Source organism: Toxoplasma gondii, chromosome VIII (assembly GCF_000006565.2).
Source record: "Toxoplasma gondii ME49 chromosome VIII, whole genome shotgun sequence".
In the NCBI taxonomy this organism is placed as follows: Eukaryota; Apicomplexa; class Conoidasida; order Eucoccidiorida; family Sarcocystidae; genus Toxoplasma; species Toxoplasma gondii.
In genome coordinates, this window is record NC_031476.1 from 1,473,575 (window position 1) to 1,498,207 (window position 24,633).

Consider the following 24,633-nt stretch of genomic DNA (forward strand, 5'->3'; position numbering starts at 1 on the left):
TGACAGCGAACAGCAACACAAGAATCGTGTTCGGTTAGACAGTCCTTGAGAACAGACTACAATAAAACAAAAGTGGCGACGAACTGCAGGTAGCCTGCCAACGGGCAAACGTACGTACACACGAGCGCGTATCAAAGTGGACAGTTTTTTTCGCATGCTAGGACAGCGTTTTCCGTCGGCTGCGGCCAATAACGTGTGACCTAACACTCATAAACAGTTGTCGTAAACGATCCCACGCATGCGTCCTGATCTTGTGCTGCTCAGGTTTGAAACTTTACCATTCAACCTTGCGCTGTGACTTTGCGCGTGCTGGCAGCCGTAACACATTTCGTCTGTCTGGCGCTCGCGTGTCTGTCTCAAATGACGTTCATCACTCTCTCTTTGCGTATTCCCCTTGTGTACCTTGATTCTTTGACTGTGTTGTTCCAACTTAAGCATCTCTCGCATACGAAGTGCCTCTGTTTCTGCTCTGCCATGTCTTGAGGGTACATGCACGGCTCCTATGAGACTTGGTGCAAGGCAGTGGTGGAATGACACACGGAGCCCCCCAAGGCGCGCGTTGTCTCGTCTGCGTGAACTCATTGCTTGTTCTCGGCAACTGTAGCCCAGCCCGCTTCGCTTCTTCAGCACCAGTGCACATCCAATTACTGACATGCACGTTATGTGAAAATACCGTGCAACTTTTCTACCAGTAGCATCTGCTCCACCAGTTAGCAGATTTCCAGCGTAGCAAGTAGGGCAGGTTATCATCAGGTGAAGGTAGCGAGGTCGATCCCTGCTTCTCCTTCAGAGTAGCTGTCCGCAGTCTCGTCGCCCCCCTCTCGAGCCTCGTGCATAATCCTCGTCATATGTCGCCTAGACGGGCACCAGATCAGTAGCATCCCTTTCCAAGCAGTGCCACAGGGAAACCCCAGCCGTCTGACGGTGCCTGAACCGGATTTCCAGGAACTACATCCAGCTGAAGTCTCTTGTAGAGTCACTCAGTTGCTTTTACAGGATGTCGGTGAGTAACTGCGCACCCGCGTCGAAGGCAGGAGAAAGTGCCGCGTCGGGACCGGCACACCGGACACAAACTCCTCGGTAGGTTTTCGGTTTTTGGGCTCTGCCCGAGAAACTGGCGCCTGAACGCTATTTGAACATCAAAGTAGCTGTTTTCTATCGTCTTATCTGTGTGCGATTCTGTCTTTGGGATCTGGAAGCGGGAGATCCGATCCTGAGCACGCTCCCAGTATTCGAACTCTCACGAGGCTTCACTCCTCTTGAAAACCTTGCGTTCAGAGCGCAGCGTGGCTCGGCGGTAGAGAAGGCACCATTCTGAATATGTCTGGTGTGCACTAAGGTTGAATGTCCAAGCTCGCGAAAACTGGTGAAATCTTGACTGGCTTCTGTCTTGCTGCGTTTCTGAACATTTCCCCTCCACACGCAGGTTTGAATGGATGCAGAGTGGAGAACGTCTCGGCCTCACCTTTTTCGTCAAACATCTAACCCCTCAAGACATCCTGGCTTGTGAGTTCAAGCCTCGAGAGTTCTGCTTGCGCCTGCTCGTCCCTCCTCTGCCTCTGCCTTCTTCTCCCGGCGCGCCCACTCCAGAAGTGAAAGCCGAAGACAAGACACCCTACGTTTTCCAAATTGAAAATCTCTTCGAGGACATCCTTCCAGAGGAATCCAAGTATACTCTCAGTCAGGTATATATATGCATACATATCTATTTGGTTTCTTGGTGCAGCGTCGTGTTTCATTCTCTTGTCATCCCTGTTTGCTCGCGCCTGTGTCTTCTTTGCAGACGTCTCTAGCATCTGGAGATCGATGATTGGGTCCGATTTGCGTGTATTTACTGTCTTCTTCGTGTCTGGGTTGGGGGTCTCTGTTCTCCTCGCCCGTTCACGTCTTTGTTTCTTCGACGTTTTCCGCCGTGTCCTCGTCGATCCCATGCAGTCATCGCATGCACGCTTCTAGATACCTTTATCTGTGCAGGAGTCGCTTTCGCATCAGAGAAAGAAATTATGCATCACCCTTCTTTCTTCTGTTCCAAGCCTTTCCTGTTTGGAGCGTCTAGATGCATGGCGCTGAACCGTTCCTGCAAAAAGAGCAACCGAGCCACTCTCGCGCATGCATAGGAAGTCACCAGTCTGTGTTTCTTACGTTCTTTCTCGGCTGTTTCTGCCACGCAGCTCAGTTCTTTCGTGCAGTCGTGCCGCCGTGCATCAGTCCGGCATGCGTTTTTCTTCGCCTTATTTCTGTGCAGACGAAGATCGAAGTTTCGCTGAAGAAGGCACGCTCAGGCTTCCACTGGCCGTCGCTGGAGGCTCCACGAGACGGACAGGCTCTGCCGCCGCAACCCATCCATGTAGACATGAAGAACGGAGCTGAGAGACTGAAGGAGGAGGAAGGCAGAATGCAGCCTGCAGACATGCCGCCGAGTCAACCTGCGTACCCTTCTTCCAAGAAGAAGGTCGACTGGAATCAAATCGAGAAAGTAAGGCGTTTCCACGCAGGCCAGCAGGCGCAGTTGGAGAGGGGGAGACGGGCGTTCAGAAGTGCAGATTCCCTGGCGCAGACGTCTGTCCGTGCGTACATGCGCAGCGAGAGGCTTTCTTCCCAGGTGTGGACGACCACGCGGCAGGGCGTCATAGAGAGCGATAGGTGGATACGGGAGGCACCGACTGAATTGACTTGCTTGCAAGGCTTGCATGGCTTTATGTGGAGAAAAACAGGCCTGGATGTGAACGATAAGGGCGGCGGACGAACCGAAGGCACTCTGAGTGTTTTTGCGGTGCAGGACATTGACGACGAGCTGAAAAACGACGAAAACGATGGCGAGGCGGCTCTTCAAAAACTGTTTCAACAGATTTACGCAAATGCCGACGAAGACACCCGGCGCGCCATGATCAAGTCTTATGTGCGTCATTCCCCCTTTTTTTTTCGCTCTTCGGTTTGCTGCCACAGGGGGCGAGGGTATCTACACACGAACCGCCTCATTACAGTGGCCCTGCGAAGCGGTCTCCGTGTTTTGTCTGTCTCCCTTGTGGTTGGTGGGTTGAGTTTCCTGTCGCTCTCCCGTACCTCTGTGACCGCCTTGACGCGAGGTCTGTTTGGGTTGTCTCTGCTCCCTTTCCCAGTGCGTTGCTTTCTCTCTGTACAAGCTGCAGGTGAGTTTCGGCGAGAGAGAGCGCCGTTCGTGGCACCTCTTCCGCTTTCTCCGATGTGTCACCTCCGAGAAAAGGGAGATTTCTGTGGCCGCAGTCAACGAGGAGAAACGTCTTGGTCGCTCCCGACCGTAACGCAGGGAAGAAGGGCAGGCGGGGAGGTGGGGGAGAGGCAAGTCAAGAGAAGCGAACGCAGGGAGGGGATGGACACGAGGGCAGCATTATGTCTCCTTTGCAAAGGCTCTCTTTCCTGGTACTTCTGCGACTGTTGCTTCCAGCAAACATCCGGTGGCACTGTTCTTTCAACCAACTGGGACGAAGTCAGAGGCAAAAACTACGAACAGGTGAGCTTATCAGCCAATTTTGAAGAAGCGAACTTGTCGCGACCATCCTGGAAATAAATAAACATATATACATTTATATATATATGTATATCTTCATTTGAGTCTGATTCGTCGGCTGTCCTCTGTTTGTCCACTACGTCTGTCATTTCTTTCCAGTCTGCCCATTTTCTTTATCCGTCTGATGTTTTTATGCTTATTTGCACGGATCTCGGGACGCATATCCGTGGTGATTCTCGCAATGAACAAGCCTCAGATGCATGTGAAAATACCTGCATACGAAGGTGTGTCTCTGTATCTCTCTCACCTCCATAACACACCTGCACTGTAGGTAATAGAGAGATCTTTGTGACTCTATTCAGCGCGCAACTAATGCACATCTGTCTTCATACAGAGTGGTTATCAAGTATATGCGTCGCTGGCAACGTCCCGTGTCGCAGAAGAGCCTATGGAATGTCTGTGTACAAGTATGTTTTATTTCAGTGTTTCAAAAAGATATGTAAATCGAGAAAGGATACAGAAAACGACTATGAATTTCGCTGCCTTAAGACCCGTATTCCTTCGCGTTTGACCCCAACCAAGAGGGACAGCGGGTTCGGATCTTATCTTCTTGTCCACGTTTGTTTTTAGAGCGTGACGGCACCCGAGGGCCAGGAGGTCCGCCGGTGGACTCAGTCGTGAGCCAGCAGCAGGAAGCGAGATTGACGTGGTCTCTGAAAACATTGAATCTTTTCAAGCTTTTTCTCCCCTTCTTGGGTTTTTGCGTCGTTCGTGATTGTTTAGAGCCCTTTCCCTTGGAACGTTCACGTGCTTTTGTCGTGTCTCTTTTCGTCTCTCCTCTCTGCATCGATGCTCCAACTCTGTTGTCAAAAAGTTCTTTTTCTCTCTCATTCTCGTCCGAGTTAAAAACAGTTTATTCTTCATGAGTCGATATCGCTTTCGTCGTGCCACTCGCAGGCTCCGCACTCATCGCCTTTTTATCGAAACCGAAAAGTGCGATTTTCTTTTCGTTTTTAGAGTCCTCAATGAGGAGGGGGTGTTCCGCAGATCCCCGCCACATCCGTTGTGACAGCATACAGAGGCCTTGTTGGAGATGCATCGTTCGGGACCAAGTATAGAGACTTCTTTTATTTTCTCTCCCTCGTGTGCCACGAAATTGGCACCCTGATGTGGGTTTTGGCTACCGTTTCGAGAGAAGTGCAGATCGGACAGAGGCATCTCGGCGGAAGGAACAGTTCACGAGACAGGGCCGGTAGAGATCCACGGCGGCGTTCGCGTGTCTCTCAGGCTGCATAGATATACATATGTATATATATTTATATATGCATACATACATAAGTACTACCAAGCCTGTTCTTTCATATATATATATATATATCGAAAACCAAAAATTCGCATGTTTGAGTGGCATTTAGCTGCTAATATGTAATGATTCCACATCTAGACGTGTCGGGGTCCCTTGCGTTACGTGGATTTTGCTTCAGTCTGGGACCAAAAAAGCGGGGAGACGAGCAAATGTCACATAAAGCAGTGAGCTGTCAAGCGCGGTGTTTTTTGACGCTCAAATAGGGAGTGCATGCGCATTTACGAATGCAACCCAGCCCCGCCAAGCTGGACGGGCTGAGTGAAAAGCAGCCTCGAGGGAGCAGCGAAGGGACAAGGAGAAAGCGAAGACGGAAAGGGTCACGAACTCGGGGGGAAATTGCACCCTGTAAAACGAACAGAGGCGTGTATTGTATAAATTTTGGCAGTTGCGACTGTTTTTACAAGCCAAAGCGTCGGGCTGAGGGTCAGTTCCTACAAACAGCTGTCTCACACCTTAGTGTCTGCCGCTGGGAAACGGCGAATGAAATGAGACAAAGTGGTTGCTTGCAGCTGGTAACCTGAACCCCACGGAAACCTGGGACTTTCCAACTGCATGCGTCGACATGAACGAGAAAAAAACCGACGCGTCAAGTGTACGGAGTGGACTCCTGGGGTGCGCAGGGCACTCCCCACACAATGACACGCACCAAGACAAAAGACAAAAAGTTCGCCAAAAGCAGCGCCTCAAAAGACTCGCTCCCTCACTGGAGGCGATGTTCGGCACAGAGTGGAAAAAGGGACAAACGTCCACAAGGTGGAAATGACGCGCCTTCCGGACGTCCTGACACAACAGATACATCCAAGAGTCGACACTGCTTGTGCTTACGGTTACCGCGCAACTACACAACGGCCGTCGCGCGAAAATGTGTCCAGGCAGATGCGTCGCTCACAACTGCCACCGACAATCCCGTCGTACCTCTCCCCCCCCCTATCCGGCTGCTCTACACCCACTCAACTCTGTGTCCACGGGGTACACAGACTGCAGCGGCAGACTTCTGGTGTCACCATTCGAGTGTCAGATGCCCGCCCACGGCACGAAGATTTCCAGAAACAAAGGAAGTAGTCATTTCCACAGACGCACACACATACTACAATTTTTCTGTGCATCCCGCATCGGCGCAACGCCTCGCTCTGTCGCTGGGAGCTGGACGCACTCCGCTGCACAGGAGTGCACCCGGATGATAGCATCCCTGTCCAGGACGAGACGTTGAGAAAGCCTGTCATTCGCCGTGTCTCTCGACCGTGTCTGTCCCGCTTCTCTTTTGTCACGACAAATTACTCCCGTTTCCTGAATGCAATTCTCGTCTCGGTGCCACGCCTGCTGTCCGGTGTCGCAGGAGAGACATCCGTGGGCGTCGTGCACGAGCGCCGCTCCTGCCTAGATTTCTTCGAGCTTCGACCGAGGCAGGTGGATCTGTGGAAGCAACTTTGCTTCTGATCTACCGAGACCACGGATCCGTCGAAACCACGCGGAATTACCCTCTAGCGAAAAAGCCTCTAGAATTTGCTGTTGATGAACTCGAGAGCAAACGGCTTGGACGCCACAGCCTCCTTCACTCCCTGGAGGGTTGACGGCGGCAGTGACGGATTCGTCAGCAGCTGCCGAAGCATGACAATCACTTTCTCTTGCACCTCCGGTTTCACGCGCTTCGCCGTCAGTGGATGAGCGGTCTCGAGAATCACTCCCTGGTCAGACAGAAAGAGACAGAGCCTTTCAAGATAAGTTTGGCCTTTACAGCGGCAAGGGGTCGAGTTGAGCAATTATGCCATGGAACCGAACTAAATGTCACTTGGTAAAGACGTGCTCTGTCGCTGAGACGCCCTACAGGTGTGTGAGATGAACCGAGAACTCTTACAGGAAATTCGAGTGATAGAAACGCGTGTCAAGGGAGAAGTCTTAGAGGCGAACTCACACGTCTGTGCCCGTCAACCGATACATCGAAGAACCTGCTGGTGAGAAACGCTTCGATCTCCCAGTCCATTCCAGCAGAAGCGTATCAAAGCAAACCACAAAGTAACCTGTCCTCCCAACCTCACTTTTCCCTATTGTTCCAGAACTTAGGTGGCACCTGAGGCGATGCTAGACACGGAGCGCGCAGCTGCGTTTGAATGAAGGTCCAAAACGTCTCCACATCTCCATCTACAAATTCTTGTAAGGTACACAGCTGCTGACTGACAACCATCGAAGACAAAAATCGACCTGTCGACACGGATCCGATGCCACGGCAGACGATTTCCTTCTCACCACCAGGAATTTCTGGATGTGCTGAACGACGAGAGGCTGAGTCGCGGCATCATCAGCGAGTTTGAGAGCCGCCTGCAGCATAACTTCAGACTCTTCGTGGTCCTCTTGCAGAGGCATGGACACGAGGAGAGCAGGCACGAGGTGCTCGAGAGGAAGCGCCGTCGCAGGCGGGTGGAGGATGATACGCGCAACGGCAGCGGCGGCGTTGTCCAGAGTCAATTGCTCCGACTTGTTCAAGTCCTGGAAGAGAGCGAAACAGGAGATCCTCGCTCACGGCATCTCCCTTTAATTTAAGTTATACACTCTGGATCGCGGAGCCTTTGCACAGAGACAGCATTTACTCCTAGTGTGGTAAACATCGTACATTGTCTAGCTACGACCCTTTTGTTGTCAGTTATTAGTTACCGAGAGCCACTACGGATCCCCAAGACACTTTCTTCTCTCAGTGGCTTGCGATATTTGATCCCGGCACCCTCACCTTGCTTCAAAAGTCTCAAAGCAGCTCCGGCAATAGCGTGAGTGGAACGTATCCTAGTTTTCAACAGTCGTTCTCCCAAGAACGTGCCCTCTTTGATGAAGCATGAAAAGAGCAAGCGACCTCCCAGCATCTGGCAAGAGCGCACCAAACTATAAACTACTCTCGAAAAAACGGGGTATCATGCACACTGTCCGGAAGAACACCAGCGACAACCAGGACGCAGAGAACAAACACGAGAGCAGCACTGAAAGCGCTTCGTTTCGTCTGCCTTCTCTCACCTCCCGACTGCGGAAGATCGAATGCAGAGCGGCCAGGAACTCCGCAGTCTTTGCGTTGACGGCAGGCTGCGCAGAGGCGACCTGCAGAGAAGATACGCGAAGCACGAACACACAGGGAGACACGGAGTAGAAGCCCGCAGGACTACGCATCGCGCTGAGCAGACCCAATTTTACGCGAACTTGCAGTGGTTATTTTATCTTGCCTGCTAGATTTCATGGTTGTCCCCATTTTTCGCCTCCCCTCTCCGTTTCCACGGCATCCCGCGCCCTGTTCTAAGGTGGCATCTTCATTCCTCTTCCCTCATCTCCTCTCCCGAGACTCTTTTAGTACATCGTTCACGGCACAGGTTTTCCGCGCTCACGCTGCGGTACCGCCACTCTCTCTTGCCGAGCACCTCTGCCCTCCCCGGGACCCTGCAGCCGCCTTACAACCTTTCCTTCTTTTCTCCAAACATCGGAAACCGACCTCGTAGACAACGCCGAGGCAGAAGCAGGCGTTTCGGCGGTAATCTTCGTTTTCGTCCTGTTGCACACCCTTTAGGACGGCTTGGAGGAACTTAGCGTCAGCGGCGTACGCAGCTGAGTCTTCTTGCATCGCCAAGAAAACCTGAAGAAGAAAAACACACACGCCACCATGCATGCACGAACAGAAGCCACGGGACAAGGACACAAAAATGGGGAGGCACTGTCTGGTTTCCCCCGCCGTACAAGGGCCTTCTCTTCGGTTCTCCGACCCTAGAGACAGAGCCGCTGCGTGAGCGACCTCAAGGTGACTTTGACGAACTCAGAAATACAGACGGATTTGAAGGTTCACCTCTGCAAGACATCCGAGGCCACTGGCGGCGTAGGCAGAAGATTGGCGATGAGTCGCGAGGTCTAGAAGGTGAGGATGAATCTTCTGATAAAGCGCGGCAAAGGTTTGACGGTTGCAGACGGCGGCGAGGCTGCCGGAAGCCGCCGTGTCCTGCAGGGCCTGACGCGTGCCTGCAGATGCCGCGTAGGCCATCCCACAGATCAGGACCGAAATGCCTTCAAAGAGGTACTCTTCTTCCTGACGTGAATCGTCGTCCTGCGCGGAGAAACGAATCCGGAGGAGAAAAGAATCCGGTCAAGAACCGACAGAAAAGGCTTTGGAAAAGGCAGGGAAACGCGCGCCGTGAAAGGACACCCCGGAGATGGTCAAACAGCAAACAGGGACAGCCGGGAGGAAGAGAAGGAACGAAGGAGAAACGAACGGGAGAGAACAAGACTGGGGAAGCTGAAAGAGGCGACTGAAGACAATCTGGGGAGAAAGGACGCGCGCCACCCTTCTGCCATGTTTCAAAACATTCAGAGGTGTATGCATGCATACACTCGCACAGATATGCATATATATATATATATATATATATATATTCCTATGCATGCAAGCGTATGTATATACCTAGAGATTCACGCATATAGGTATATCGTGTGCGTATATCGACGTACGTTTTCGTGTGTCTACACGTTCGCGCAAAGGAAATGCACGAGGCATGTGAAAATGGATTCGAAAATGCAGCGCGAAGTGTGCTTCCCGTTCGCGTCTCCTTACCTCATCGATGTCCTGGATCACCTGGCAGGGATGCTTCTTCTTGAGAAGAAGCAACAGCTGCTTGGCGACCTCTTCGTTCATCTCCCGGGAGAAGAAGATCGCAGGACCCACTTCCTCAGCGAGGGTGCCCAAAGCAACGCATGCGTCTCCCACGGTCTCCTTGTCTTCATCCTGGAGACAGCACAGCGAAAAGAGGAAAAATCCAGAAGCGACCACAGTAGAACAACAATCCTATGCTCTCGAGTCTGGTGCGCTCCTTTTTCGTTGAGCGTTGGGTAGCTATTTGCACGCTTCGAATCCAAGTTTGTAACAATATCCACACATCGCTATACAGAACCACATGTCCAAGCATATGCATACATACACGCATATATATATATATATATATATATATATATATATAGACTCATGTATGCATTTGTATGTGTGCAGGTGGGGGTACATTAGAGTACAAAGGATCATGTGTAAGTTTCTGAAGCGTCTTCACTGGAAGTTTCTTACCTCTTCCATGAGTCTGCGGAGGAACGGCCAGAGCTGCTCACTCCAGAGGGTGTGCACGTTGGGGTTCAGAGCGAATTTCGGGGTCTCCTTTTTCACGGGAGCGCCGATGAAGGTGCCGTGTGCCGCGGCGACCACCGCCTTGATCAAGTAGCAGCACTGCTGTCGAGCTGCTTCGTGGAAATGCCCCTGAAGGAGTTCAATGGCTTCCTTTGTCCTGCGAAAACGACAAGAGCATGGCGTCGAGAGCAACAAATCTCACCCTGATTCCGTGCACATATTTAGATACACACAAATGCTCTAGATGCTGCTAATATCTACTCTTGCAGAAAAGGCTAGATTCAAAATACAACTCGTAAGTGACGCGTCAAGTGTCTCGCGTGTCTCTCTCCATGGAAGTTGAGTTCCTCTGTCTGTGGAGACCCCGTGAGACGCCGGCGTCTCCTGTTTGAGGAAGAGAGAATCCAGACTGTATCTTTCGCCTTAAAGAATCGGGACAGGAACCCAGGAGCCGGGATGCGGGTGTTCGATGGTCGTATGCGTCCACATTGGGGTGAGAAAAATCGAATATCCTTTTCTCCAAATACATTTCTCCTCTCGAAAAACAGCAAAAAAGAATCCGATCCACGTACTCCTTACAAACTGACATCTGGAAGCAGACTACCTCATGTCCTGATATTCGCTTTGGTAGTCACCCATCCTTCAAGAAAATTTATCGGATAGTCCAAGAAAAGCGCTTGCGCTTACTTCGCGATGAATTTCATGCAGTGGCCTCCACAGTTCTCCCACAGCGTCTTGAGACAAAGAGCGGCAGACTCGAGCTCGTCAAGGAAGCCGTCGCGGATGCGGATATTTCGCAGTCTCTCGTCTCCTGCCTCGTCTTCTTCGTCGTCCAATTCGTCCAGGAGCTGAGCGGCTGCCCCCTGCCGCCCCCTCCCCTCTTCCTCGTGCAGCAACCCTTCGTCGCTAAACAGCGAGGCAAACACGCGGACCATGACTTCCTGAAAAACACAGGGAAAATCAAAAGTTGATTGAACCAGAAAGGTAAATGTTCCAAGTACATAAGCAACAGAAGTCCGACGAAAACACAGCCCCCCCTGTATCCCCATGTAGTGGTGTGTCCAGGTATCAACGGAAATACAGACGTGTATATGGATATATACATATACATATATATATTTATCCATGGATATCATTGTAGCGATGTATATATATACACACGCATACATCATATTTTACCTGTCACATCTGACAGTTGAAACGCCATCACTTTACCGTCTCTGAGGCATGAATCATCTAGTATTACCAAGCACTATCATGTCCACCAGCTGACGAAACAGGATCTCTGCCTTTTTGTATCTTTCCATGCATATTCCTGAATCGTTCTGTTTCTCTTTCTCCCTGCAAGGATGTACACGCCGACTCAATGTGTACCTCTAGAAAAAGGACGGACGCACACGTCTCTCGCTTCACAAATATATACATATATATATATATATATAGATAGATAGATAGATAGATAGATATGCTGAAGTCTCGGTTTTTTCTTGCAAGCGCACTTCTAGAAAGACGACGAATTTGTCTTTCATGGCAATGCAGACGTCGCTGAAGCAGGAGAATGCTTCGTCTCGGATGTCGTGTGCATATCCAGTGTCGTCGTCCTTGGAGGTGTCGATGATCATTTGCTCCATGATGAGGCGCATGAGGCCCGGAAGCTCCTGGGCGTAGGCCGCCTCGCTGGTGCCCTGAACGAGTCCCCCCACGACGCCGATCGCTCTCGCCTTCGTCGTTGGAGAGCAGACAGCCTGGCCGGCGTTCTGTCCCTCCACGTCTCCCGTCGGCATTTTGATGATCTGACCAATCAAGGAAAAGAGCTCTGGCGCAAAGGCGTCGAACGCCCGTGGTCGATTCGAGGGAGCTTCTTCTCCGTTCCCGCTCGCGGCCGCTGCCGAGCCAATGGCCGAAATGCACACTTCCCGGACTTTGTCGCACGACGCTGGAAAAAGGCAAAGAAAGAGCCATAAGACGCACACACAGGAAATCTTCTCGAAAGCACATCTCTAGTCCCCACATGCCTGTATCGCTCTCTATGTCTCTCCGTGGCCTACACAGACCTACCTACACATGAATATACCTCTTCATAGGCATTCTTGTGGTTATGTGTACACCTTTACTCATTTATCTAGATCCGTCTTTGCGTATCTCAGTGGCAGCGTAAACACATTTTTTCCATCTAAACAAGGAGAGACACATACGTGCATGCAGATACACCCGACACAAGCAGCTGCTGACAAACAGAACGGCGTCCTACAGAAATCCGCATGCGTGTGGAGCCCAATTCATACATATACATATATATATATATATGTTTATGGATACATTTTTTCGATGTACGGTGAGAGGCGTGCAGACATGGGTGCATTTGCTTGTCTCTGTTGGCGTGGACCAGCAGGTTTAAAACATGGAATGTGCGGCGAGTGAAGCAAAGACTAGACACAGTGCGGGGTGGGCAGCGGCTGACCCAGAGGACAGTCACGCGCAACAGAGCAGAGAAGCGAGAGGAAAGCAGCCGGAGACAGTCGAAAAAAAGGGAGAAACACTGGGCAACGAATTGAAACGAAATTCATGAATGCGGGGAGCGAAACTTGGACAAAACTGTCTCAGTATCCAGACCCTTGAGAGAGTGACGGAAATCAATCGAGAGCATAAGGCTGAGAGTTGAAAAACTCACTATGATGAAGCGTTCGGACGAGACGCTGCACGACCTCGCTGGCAACAGGCTCGAGGTCCTGTGCCTCCATGTTCTCGAAGAGAACGCCCAAGGCTGAAAAAGCGAAAGAAAAGCCACAGAGCACGGAAAGTGAAGACGCCAGAAAGTGAAGGACAAAGACGCCAAGACAAGAGAACAGAAAACGAAGATGATTCGAAACGCACAACTTACCGTAGCATGCCTTCTGCTGGACGAGAGCGCTTGGGTTATCCAGCAGAAGAAGAAGGAGTTCCAGAGCTTCTCGCTGGAACAGCATGATTTCAGGTTGGAGATACTCTGCACGCAAACAAAGACGCATAGATCTGCATGAGTGAAGCTACACCGTAGCAGGTCCCTACACATACACGCGCCTCCACAGACCCAGCCACAATCCTCGAGTATTCAACTTGTTTTTAGCTCTATCTCCATCAGCATACTTGCGGTCATTGTTTGTCTCGGCCCATGTACATGTTTGCAAACGTCGGTACATTCGAGTTTTTAGATTGTGTCTATCGTCGAGGTACTGAATCCAGCAACAGCGTTCTCGCCAGCTCGAAAATCCCTTTCCCACGCTTCCCGCTCCCACTCGATTTGGCGTTTCGAGCACCAGTTTGCCTCCTCTCTTTGAGCAGCCTCATCCATTTTCAGGTCGGCTGCCCGCCACGTAAGCCCCCTGTCCGACGCAAGCCATTGCTTCGCGCGCTTTCGCTCTGCTTCTCACCTGCGAATTGGCCGAAACAGATGCATGCAGACGCCGCGATTACGGGTTGCTGGTCTCTGAGAGACTCGAGGACGAAGGGGAGAAAGAACTTCATTTTCCTGCGCATGACGCCTTCGCAGCCTTCGCTCATGATGCCGAGAAGCACGAGAGCAGCGCGCTTCTTCAGGATGTCCGTGGACTGGGTGAAAGGCGTGAGGCGGTCGAGCATCGGCTGGAAGACGTACTTTGAGGGCAGAGAAATTGCCAACGCATCTACGCACTGCGCTGCAATCCGGTGAGGCGTCAACTCGTCCTCTTCAAAGTCTTCGGGGCCTCCTCCCTGAACGTCAGGCTCTGCGCCCATGGCGACGAGCACGTCCAGAATTGCCGGAACGACTGTCGGACTCTTGCAGAGAACTGAACAACATCGGCACGGACACAGACGGAGTTCGACAAACTACACCGAAACCAGGTAACATTGCAATGCATAGTTCAGGGTGTCTACAGAACCACAAAGACAACGTAGGCAGTGTACAAGCGAAAACGGCGACAAGATCTACAGGGGCCAGTCATATCTGCCATATAAGGAAACCGTCACGAAGCGAAACCGGGTTCGACAGAATGGTAACGCCCTTGAACTGAATTCAGCTTAAGGGTACGAGGAAACGGGGTGGGGGAAGGGGGGGAGAGAAACATGAATCGAAGTTAATGATCGAGAAACGCTTTTGCACTGGACATTACAAAAAACAGGTGAGCTGTTTTCTCTCGCTGTTGACACGAGTGACAACAGCAGGCCTGGAACATAGCCGATGTGGAATGGAAGCAACATATCGCGTCCTCGACCTCACGCGCCACCAAAACAGGCACGCGCGCTCCGTCGCCGAAGTTCCGTCGATTGAGAGATATCCAGGCAGATGATCATGGCTTACACTTTCGTCCAGCATCTGCTGAAAAACGAGCCTGCCCCTTTCTCCAATGTCGTATCTGGTACCTTGGCTACTTGGGGGACACGACGTATCTGATGGAACAGCGAAGGAATTTTTTTACATCGTATCTTCCATACCTCTCGGTTTTTGCTTCGCCGCCCACTGAATGCAGGAAAGCGCCTGCTGGCGGAGACCCGCGTCGACGTCGCTGCGACTCGCCACCGTCTTGAGAAGAAAGTCGAGAACCGTCAGAAGTTCTCCGTCCTTCATCGCCATGTTGTCGTTGCTCAGCTGAACAGAGAGAAAAGAAAGAAGCGGAGGGATGTCCAGACAGAGCAGCCACCTATCAACTGAAAAAGACCCGGAAACTGCGGCAGCGTGTATGCATTGCTGCATCGATACACGGAATCTTTTTGTGACAAATACGCCTCCCTATACATACATATACATATATATATATATATATATATATGTGTAACTACAAACATTAGATATGTGCACACCTAGAAAGCCACACAACGCATGTGGGAATATAAGAAGGTCTGGTTGTAGTCTCACGTGAACGCCTGCGCATGAGTGCATTTTCGTCGACAGATCACCCTTGCACATATCCCCCTGAATCGAAAGACGCACCTGTGAACAGCCACGTGCAAGTGCAGGCGTATGCATGTGTGTTTGTATCCGCAGTCTATGGGTGTGTACGTATATATACATATGTATATATATATATATATGAATATTTATGTATAGGAATATGTTTATGAGCACAAGTGTGGAACAAGGTTTTCCCCAGTTTCTGGTGTGGATGCTTTGGCATGCACTTACAAGGTCGTCGATGAGTTGAATTCCAGTCGTGGCAACATCCTCTTCGTTGGCCTGGACTGCCGCCGCAATGATTTGCATCACATTCGGCACCAGAGCGCAGACCTGTAGAGAGCGAGGCAGACGCACATTTTCGCGCTGTTCCGGATTTCCAAGGATGCAGCCTCGACTTCCCACGGTGGAAGCATCCTTCCTAGTTCGCTGGACACCTAGGAGAGCCGGAATAGCAGGTTCGTTAAGATGGCCAAGAGGGCGGAAAGAGGACCACGCGCTACGTGAGCAGCTATGCGGCGCGCAGCGATGAAAAGAGACGGAGGCAGGCGCAGAGAAAGGACAAAGGCGGAACGGGAGGAGCACAGAACTGAGACGAGTCCAGAGAGGAAAGAAGACGCGAAGCAAGGAACGATACCGACGCGAAAGAGATCGCGCACACGAAGAGAAAAGGCAAAGAGTGGACACAGGAAAGGGCCTCAAGTCTCGGTATTACCTTTTTCTGCTGGTCCGGCTCTTCAGCGAATTCCGCCAGAGAGCGGAGACCCTTCAACGCGGATGTGCCGAGTTCGTTTCCAGCAGCAGCGCAGGTGAAGGCTGCACGAGGAAAGAGAAAAGAAAGTCGAGTTGGGGAAACAGAGACGCGCGAAGACCAAGCTTGTTTCACTCACTGCACGAGTGAAGGCCCCTTCCACACAGTTCCTCGATGCTCTAGAAAGTCACAGCGTTTCTCTAACAGCCGAAAGAGCAGCAGGCGATGCAAGCAGAAACAGCTGGAGAAACGAGTGCTGAATGTGAGAGGCACGAAGAGGACGGAAGACGAACAAGGACGGGTCGCAGCACAAAGGAGACAACGGACTGAGCGTAGAGACAAAGAGGAAAAGGAGAACTCGAAAGGATCGAAGGGCGGGGAACCGCGTCCACCAGGCACGCGACCCCTTTATGCAGGTCCTCGACTCCGACGTTCAACGACCGGCACTCAACAAGTTGCAGTGACGTCTTTAGGATTTCCTCACACTCGAAACGAAATGAACAGCGCTAAACGATACAGGTTGACCGCTTCGCAGACAGCGCATCTGCGAGGAAGACAACGGCGTCGGTAGGCACACGATGTCCAGTCCTGCTTGCCTGGAAGCCTTTCACACGAGTAGTGTTTGCAGACGCACTCATCATGCGCGTGTATTCTACGTCTTTAGAGGAGAACGCTGTCTCCCTCGCGTAGTCTCGTTTTCATGAATGAAGGAACTCTTCACTCTCTCGCTTGTGGATACTCAAAGAAACCTTGCGACCTCAACTCACCGTGTCGGAAGACCGTAAGGAACTCATCGAAGTAATCAACGAGCTCATCGGGGCAGGCCTCAGCAACGGCGACGAAGGTCGAGACAGCCGCGACTTGCTGCTGGAGCTGCTGCGGATCTGTTCCCGGCGACGGATTTTGCATGGCCATGTGCGAGAGAGCAGAAAACAATTCGCGGCGCTTCGCTTCTTGCAGAGTTGCCAGGCGAAGAATCGAAGCCAGCAGGTGCACGACTGCGCGACGTACAGATGCAGACGGCTCTTGCGAGAAACGCGCAACCAAAGAGGTAATAAACTCCTTCTAAAAACACAACCAAGACAACGAACGGGGAATGAGACACAAGAGACAACAGACCCCGAACTGGGAGTTAACAGGCAAGCACATGTATTTACAGATGTTTATTTATACATAGAGAAAGATAGATATGGAGATAGATACAGATAGGTGTGTAGATAGATGCATGAACAGATGAAGATAGGAAGAGGGACAGCTGGGCATCGGTGTACATTTGGAAGCTTAGGATCTTCTCCGCTGTCTGAGAAGGCATTCGACCTCGAAGAGCCACGGTCCTGAGGCATTTGAGTCAAGAAACCGAGAGATGGGATTTTTTGGAACAGCTGACAACGTGAGGCGTCCAAGGAGAGAAAGAACAAAGATGCTCTCTGGTGGTCGCACCTGAAGCCAGCACCTGTCTATGCGGCTATCCACCGAGACAAGTGTGTGCGTATAGCCTTGCGTATGGGATGACGCGTATCCATGCACTTGTACATGTCTGCGGATGAACGTCCCTGTGTACGCATGAACGCTAGGCACCACAGAGCGCCAAAAAAGAGTGTCATCTTCGTTTCTGCAGGGTGCATCTAACGAGACAAGGCACAGGATCCCACATTCGGGTCGGAGAGTTTACCTGTTGGTTTTCATCGAAGACAGCCATGGCCTTGGAGATTTTCCGCCGGAGGAGCACCGCGGACAGCTGACGCACTTCCTCTTGCCGGCCATCGACGATTTGTTTCGCGAGAAGAAGATACGCCAATCGGCGCTGTTCAACCTGTTCCTGCTGAAGCAAGGTCCGCAGCTGTTCGCTTGCCGGCTTCACTTGGGCAGGGTCCAGCGAGGCCAGAAGCAGCTGCTCGAGTTGGAGCTGGAGATCCGCCATGGCGGGGTGAGGCGTACCAGCTGCAGACATTCTTTTCAGGCAAGCGGTCCAAGAAATCCGGTCAGTTGCCTAGAAATATCTGTATTTGCAGGTTCGCGTCTGTGAGTGCGTACGAGGTGGTGGGAGAGGCGCGAGGCAGGGGCGCAAGCAAGGGAGGAAGGGGAGGGAATGGAGCCGACGAAGAAAGTAAACGACAAAGGAAGAGGAAACCGAAGGGAGAGGAGGAGAAGGACGGATTGCGAAGACTTTGACAAGGAAAATACTTGTCTGGGAAGCGTTCTGCTGGCGGGATGCACGCGCATCGAGTTTAGGTGGGGTTGCGGTCCTCTGAAAGGCCAGGCAAACCTCGAGAACAGAGGGAAGTGGGGACAAAGCTCAAGATCGGGATGGGCTGGGCTAAACGAACAAGGGTGTTCGTTCGTGGTAGTCAAACCTGGGAAGTACCGAAAAGCGAAGAACGGGTCCACAAACACGGTGGACGCGACGCTTACTCACATGGACAGACAGCCCTCTGTGTGCAAGCACAGTTGAAGGGACAAATAACGAGTCTCTGAATCCACGCGCGTGCGAAGATTTGCGAGGCACTCTGGAATGGTCCTGCGGATCTGTCAAATGTTCAGATGACGTTGCCGACTCGTCTATCGACGTGCTGCGGCCCAAACGAAAGGCGTTGCGAGAAAAAACGGCCAGCGGCTGAGCTGGAACGAGTTGACAGGCGTATGCACACGATCCAGAGAGGCGAGCAGAGACTTCCGGTGTAGCCAACGGACTCTGTCTTCTCGCGCTGTCAGCGTCTGAGCTCTGATACACAGAGAAAGCTGCGAATAAGAGAGAACCCCGCGCAAAGCAGCCTGAGAGGCAGTTGAGAGCTTTGGTTTACGGCATTGAGGAGGGAGATGTGGGGCAAAGAGACCGGTATTTTAACGACAGGACAACACGAAAAGGCGGTTCTCGCAGAGGAAAAAAGCAAGGACCCACAACGCATGTGGATTCCGAAACGGTCTGAATCCCGGCAGAGAAAGAAAGCGCTTTTTGCGTGCGGCAAAAGTCAGACACAAAGCGAACGGGGAAAAGGCATGCGCAAGGGACTTTACGGGGGGTGGAGAACCCACGTGCTGGCGAAGAGCATGCCCTTCTTTGGGGGGCGACAGAGGCAACAAATAAATTCTTTGGCGCCTACCCTTGCAGCAATTTCAACTCTCCACTTTGTCAAAGCCGTACCAAAGTGAAAGAAAGAGAGAGAAAGACAGTCTCGTAGGCGGTGTTTCCCTGTTTCGGTCGTCGAGTAAAGGCAGCTTCACTCGTAGGGTCTTCCGCTATCCTTTCACGCAAAGGAGGCGAAGGACGGGAGCCACGATTAAGAAGACCAGTTGGTGCGACGGTGAAAAAGACAAAACAGAAATAGAAAAGAGTCCTCAAGGGTGAGCAGTGCATCTTCTCCTGTTTCATCTCAACCTGTTTAAGAGAAGGTGCGTAGGCTGACACATAGACCTCGCCTTTTGCCCATCTGAAGTAGTGGGTCAACGCGTACGAGGTTGGAAAATGTAAAAACGAGACAAGGGGTACACCTTTCGTTTTCTCATTTTAGAGCGTATTTTCCTTTGTTTGAAGGTATGGTTGAGACTCTTCGGATATGCGAAACAGTTTTTCTCCTGGGTGGGCAGGCGGACACCTGGCTCATGGGCATACAGAACGGTACCGGTGTGAAGGTGGCTGGTGTGGAAAAGCAGATAAATGAGCAGTCAGATGCGTTCGCGAACTGTGTTGCTCGCCTTCTCGGTACGAAGACACGCAGCCCAATGTGGCTTTGCACCTTAGCTCTCCTGTCTGCCGCACCCGCAGCCTGTGTGCAGGGTCATGCCAAGAGTCTCAATGTTTGAAGAAACTGGTGAGAACCTGGTGGAAAGAAATCTGGGAACCTGAACTCTGGGAAACAGTCCGACGACAAAGAAGGTGGCAACAAGCATTTGTGATTTCCGCGACTCCAGGGTTACAAAGAAGTGCAAGAGTCCTGGCGCAACCTTAGTTTCGGCTTCCCAGGTGCAATCAGCGTTGGAGAGAGGCATCCCCTGACGAGGGCATGTTCCGCTACTGCAATCAATACGATGCTAGATGCGATCTGAAGGCCTACCGCTCTCTCGACTTCCCTCTTCGTTTCCCTTTTCCTTTTCTTGCTCTTCTCACGTTCGGAGAATAATCTGAGAAAGAAGAGACACTCCTGCTGAGCCCCGGCTTCCTGCTCTCATTTTAAGCCTTCAAATTGATTTTGTCCAGGCATCATGGCGGACAGGTTTGTTTGCTTCATATGACCATGATATCCTACCTGGATGCTGCAGTACCTTGAGGTCATTAACCTCGAGATCCGATGAAAAAAGACTTTTGGCAAGATTTTCATGCACGTCCATATGTATAGGTAGCTCTGTCTTTCGAGAATTGTACATGGATACACAAATACGTTGCTTCGGGCGCATTCCGAGGAAAAAGGACTCTAAATCCTTTGAAGCTGGTGCTGAACTTTCACAAATATGTTCAGGCAAAGAACAAAGGAACAGGAGGACATCAGACATTACTGCGAAACTCAGCAGCTTCCGCAGCTTTTGGCGCTGTTGCTGAATCGTCTTGCTCAAAAGAAAGATCCCCACCCGAAGCTTTTCGCCGTAGGTTCACGGTCCTGACCAATACGCGAACAGCTGATAAAAGTCTCAGAATGGTTTTCACCTTACCAAAGCGAATTTCCTTTGGAAATGTGCAACAGTGTTGTTTCGTAATGTAAATATTTCTTCTCAAAAGATGTTCTTAATCGCACACCTCTCGCGCTAGTCCTGTTTCCTGGCAGCAAACAAGAGGGAAAGCGAAAAGATAGGCAACGCATCGTCTTCAGTATCGACTGCTGTGGTTTGTACCGATCAGTCCAGGAGGGGGAGAAGAGGACCCACACCGACGATGCCGCGTCATCGCTCGTTGCCGTTAAGGGAAATTGTTCGCTCCGAAAAGCAATTGTCACAGAGGAAATCCTGGCGCCAGTCTCGGCTTCTTGAGATGGCAGCTGTCAGCGCAGGAACGAGGAAGAATGGACTAGCTCCCTGTGTCTTGTGAATACCTGTTAACGCGAAAGGTAAAGTATTTTGCAGACCGCGTGTCGGACTCGGATCTCGGCACAATCGGATTATATCGGTCAGCACCAACGGGTCAGAATGCGTCGTGTCCAGCGACGGGGGCAAAAGACTTGGTAGATGGAGACGATGTTCGCTTTCAAAACCCGTACCAAGCAGATAAGCGCTCATGGATGAGAAACAACATTGCCCCTGACGCGTGGCTTCAGCTCGGTGAAGTGCGCACGTCCAAGGGCCTCTCAGCCCTGCAGTGTCTCTTGCCAAATGATGAGGACGACAGAGATGGGAACGAGTTCTCGATAGACGCCGATTCTGGTAGGCCACAGGCTGCCACGCGGGTCTCTTTCCGCGGGCAACGGACGACGATAATGTAGTTCAAGGTCTGAGGCTTCTGCATTCGGTTAAGGCTCACGCACAAAGGTGGAAGACAAATGCCACGATAAAAAAGCAAGTGCCATTTGTTCTTGCACTTATATATGTTTTTGAGTCGTACGTCGGGAGTACGAAGCGGTTGAATGGTATTGAGTTATCTGGCTGAATCAGTTCCATCAGACGAAAAGCCGCTTGCAAGTAGCTTTGTCCATAGAAACTACTGTGCGAAGCGACCATTGCTTGTAGGCATATGTGCAAGTTTGTGACGTGTGTACCACAGTCTAGGTGTGCTCCAGAACACTCACGTAAAGGGTTGAATGACAGGCATCAGAGGGCGCATATCACGCTAGAGCAAATCTTTTCGGTGACCGTGTGCTGACTGAAAGAAGTTGCAGGATTCACGCATTTAAGCATTGTTTGCTCTCCTGTACTTTTTCTGTCAGGCATCATTGCGTTGAGCGTGGAGTGTTACGAGTCCTTTCACTTGCTGTTCTCTGAATTCCTTCGGTTCTCCGATGCCACTTTGATGGCGAAAAGTATCTTTGTGATCGTGAGTCCGCCTCAAAGTTGAACTACTGCATTTTGTACTCCCGCAGATTCGGTAGTCTTGCAGCATGGTGTCTCCTCCGTTTCATATCAACGGCTGGATGCAAATCACGGACGGTAAAGGCCGAGAGAAAACCAGGGAAGTCATTCACACATTTGGAATGTCGTTCGTTACGAATACGCTCGAAATTGATAGGCAGCCCTCCTGCTCGCCTTGCGCTGACGAGTCAATTCCTCAAATTTCGCAGGAAGGCTAAGATTGAAGAGCCAGCAGTCGAGTTAGGTCGACAGAAGTGGTTATGCGACGTTTCTGGTGCTGACCAAAACAACGTCTTTTCATGTTTATCTTCTCCTTGCAGCCTTCATACCCCCTGGATGCCATGAACGAGCGCGTGCCGGCTGTTCTTCCTTCTCTGACGATGCACTCATCCCTTCGCAACTTGCTGCTCTGCTTCCATCGCAACTTCGCATCTTTCGCATTTCCTCCTACCATGACTCTCGCAGAAAGCAATAAAGTGATCGATCGTGTACAAAAAGGCATCAACAAATGGCTCATGACCAAAGTAAACAGTGGTTTTGGGCCTCCGGATGTGCGTCAAACAACACGGTATTCGAGCACATGTGCGACTCTACTTGCTTCATCTGTCTACAGCGGCTTATGCAGATTATTTGGTTTAGCCCTTGTCGTCTCTCTTTGAACCTAAATGGGGAGATTTCCAGTGCCTGACATATATCGCACTCTTTATGATGTCCTCATGGATGCATATCGACCAGTCAGAAAATGCGGTGGGTAGAGGTGCAGAGGTGCTCCTTTTGTGTTCGTTTCTATGAATCATTTCTCTGCAAGTGGCTTGCACCAGGCCCTTAAGAGAGCGAAAATCCAGCTGGCATTCACCGTCTCTCTCGTAACTTGGCACATGACCTATGCGCAAATACCTTCCAGCTCTGATGGTGAACAGTTCCGAGAACACGATCAGCAGAAGCCTCTGTCGTATATTTCATATTTTTGTCACACGAGCTGTCCGCACCAATTCCTGAAAATCGGTTCCAAGTCATCCTCACTGCCTTAAGCTGTCGTTATTCATCAATTGCTCTCCAGATAGAGATGTGCCGAGGCCCGGACCTCTTCCGCCGTCGTGGCCAACTGTTCAGAGCGCTACAAAGTGAGGGAGCGCTCCCATCTCAAGGCACCTATTTGGACGGCGTTAACCCTCACCGAGCCACAGCCCTGTGGCTGTCTCCCGACAAAAAGGTTATAGTCCAGGTTAACTGGAGAAATCATCTGAGGGTGAGCCGCCTCCCTACGATGCGACAGCGCTACGTAGCAACAAGGAAGAAACTAAATCCTCGTTTGTTGGGTTGAAACTGTCATATCCGAAGGTTCACAGGACGGCCGGGGTTAAAACTGGCGTACATGTTCAATGAATTGACGTGAAAACCACTGGAAAACACACTTACTGCGGTGACTCCCTACCGAACTAAAATGGGACTCTGTAAACCCTAAGACAATGAATAGTAATGGGGGGAGTTCGCCGTTGTTGCCGTATCTCCGCAACACAAGACAGCACACCACGCCTGCTCAGTTCGCGCAGCCGCGTTGATGAGAGGCGGTTTGGGGAATGAGTATTTCTGCAGATTGAAGTGAAGATATCAAACCCCTTTGATGCAAGCGAAATCGTCCAAGGTTTCCAGAGTGCATATTCTCTACTGGATTGCATGAAGGTAAGCTCGCCTCTCGAAGGCATCTTCGGTAGTCTTAGTGTAAAAACCTGAATTCCTTACAAAAGAACAAGATCCTTTTGGTTTCATTGGAGCTCATCTGCATTTGTAGCAGATACGAGGATATCTGCGGGTGGAGTGAAGGCTGAGGAACCACTGTTTCCAACGCCGAGCAAGATATATACTGCTTCACTCTTGTGTGAGGCCACAAGATACGTTTGCCGCAGAATAAGATTCAGGGCAGTGTTTCGCAAGTCGGTGATTCTCTGTGTTTTCGATTATGGAAGCAAGCAAGTCGACCCCCCCTAGCAAAACAGTCCTGAGCTTTCTAGCCATGCGTGTTAGATGTCTGCTTCATTTCTAATGCGCTGACTATCTTATGTCGATGGTGTGGCAACATCTGCAGGAAAAAGAAGAAGAGCCGTTCGCAAAACACAAAGACTTCGGCTACCTCACCGTTGATCCTCTCGATTGTCGCCTTGGATTCACGTCAGTAGTGGCAAAATGTACTAAATCCGACCAGCTGAGCATATGCAGCTGGGAGCAAGAGTCGACCCTTGGTGGAAGAATCCACCAGTCTTACCAGTTGTAACACTGCCCCGCTGAAAACCTTAACCTGCTCAGACTGAGAGTTCATGCCCGAAGCGGACCACAATTATCATGCGCTTTCTGTTTCCCTGTAACGAGGTGGAAACAGAACAAGGTCACACAGTGTTGGCTGCCGAATTAGATAGGAGTAACAGTATGTGTGCGTCAGCTAACCACCGCCATCAATACTGTTCCCAATTCGCCCATGAAAGATAGTAGAAAGAAGTAATTTAGTGAAAATAGTTCACCTCTTTGCTTTGGCAGGGCCATACTCGAAACGCGGCTTCTGCAGGGATTTATTTCGCGTGCTGGGCTGCAAGAGCTGCTGAACCAGGCTCACATGAGGAAACTCAGGTTGATAACGCCTGACGACATGATTCACGTACGATATTTGAGACAGACTCATTTCTTCATCTACGGCAGGCCCGTCTCAAATATTATTTCAGTAGTCGGTTCCTCAAACGACAGGGTGGTCGCCGACAGACGTGTCCAGCCACACCTTCGCGTTTGCCAGCATGCTACACTCTGTCACTTTTTCCTACATCAAATCTTGTAACTAATTGCACTGAATGTTGCAATTTGATCGTTTTTATGTATAACGGTTGGTTTTTTGAATCTAGTTACACGCCTGAGAAAGCGAAGGGGAAATGTCTTCGTGTTCCACATGAATTACTCATTAGTGACTCTCTTGTAGATTGACAATTTTCTTGATAATGGAAAAAAACAACTC

The 24,633-nt window shown here is 50.9% G+C and overlaps 3 protein-coding genes across 3 annotated transcripts; 2 read left to right on the plus strand and 1 right to left on the minus strand.

Moving 5' to 3' along the window:
• Nucleotides 1-383: 383 nt before the first annotated feature.
• TGME49_231590 (SGS domain-containing protein) lies at nucleotides 384-4,168 on the plus strand (the record flags this gene model as incomplete). The annotated part of the gene is made up of 6 exons (XM_018780300.1): nucleotides 384-1,080; nucleotides 1,427-1,685; nucleotides 2,246-2,476; nucleotides 2,780-2,899; nucleotides 3,425-3,490; nucleotides 4,118-4,168. The coding sequence occupies exons 1-6, from the start codon at nucleotides 998-1,000 to the stop codon at nucleotides 4,166-4,168; spliced, it is 810 nt and encodes a 269-aa protein (XP_018636842.1). The 5' UTR covers nucleotides 384-997.
• Nucleotides 4,169-6,349: 2,181 nt separating this feature from the next.
• Nucleotides 6,350-17,595, minus strand: TGME49_231600 (HEAT repeat-containing protein; the record flags this gene model as incomplete). The annotated part of the gene is made up of 17 exons (XM_002368000.1): nucleotides 6,350-6,538; nucleotides 7,098-7,337; nucleotides 7,854-7,934; nucleotides 8,320-8,460; nucleotides 8,668-8,922; nucleotides 9,427-9,597; nucleotides 9,928-10,141; nucleotides 10,672-10,925; nucleotides 11,484-11,920; nucleotides 12,656-12,748; nucleotides 12,866-12,970; nucleotides 13,395-13,790; nucleotides 14,437-14,590; nucleotides 15,125-15,226; nucleotides 15,609-15,709; nucleotides 16,412-16,709; nucleotides 17,317-17,595. The coding sequence occupies 17 exons, from the start codon at nucleotides 17,593-17,595 to the stop codon at nucleotides 6,350-6,352; spliced, it is 3,510 nt and encodes a 1,169-aa protein (XP_002368041.1).
• A 2,249-nt stretch (nucleotides 17,596-19,844) lies between these two features.
• TGME49_231605 (hypothetical protein) lies at nucleotides 19,845-23,907 on the plus strand (the record flags this gene model as incomplete). The annotated part of the gene is made up of 8 exons (XM_018780301.1): nucleotides 19,845-19,855; nucleotides 20,099-20,222; nucleotides 20,681-20,993; nucleotides 21,494-21,600; nucleotides 21,956-22,186; nucleotides 22,696-22,884; nucleotides 23,232-23,318; nucleotides 23,722-23,907. The coding sequence occupies 8 exons, from the start codon at nucleotides 19,845-19,847 to the stop codon at nucleotides 23,905-23,907; spliced, it is 1,248 nt and encodes a 415-aa protein (XP_018636841.1).
• Between the last annotated feature and the right edge of the window lie 726 nt (nucleotides 23,908-24,633).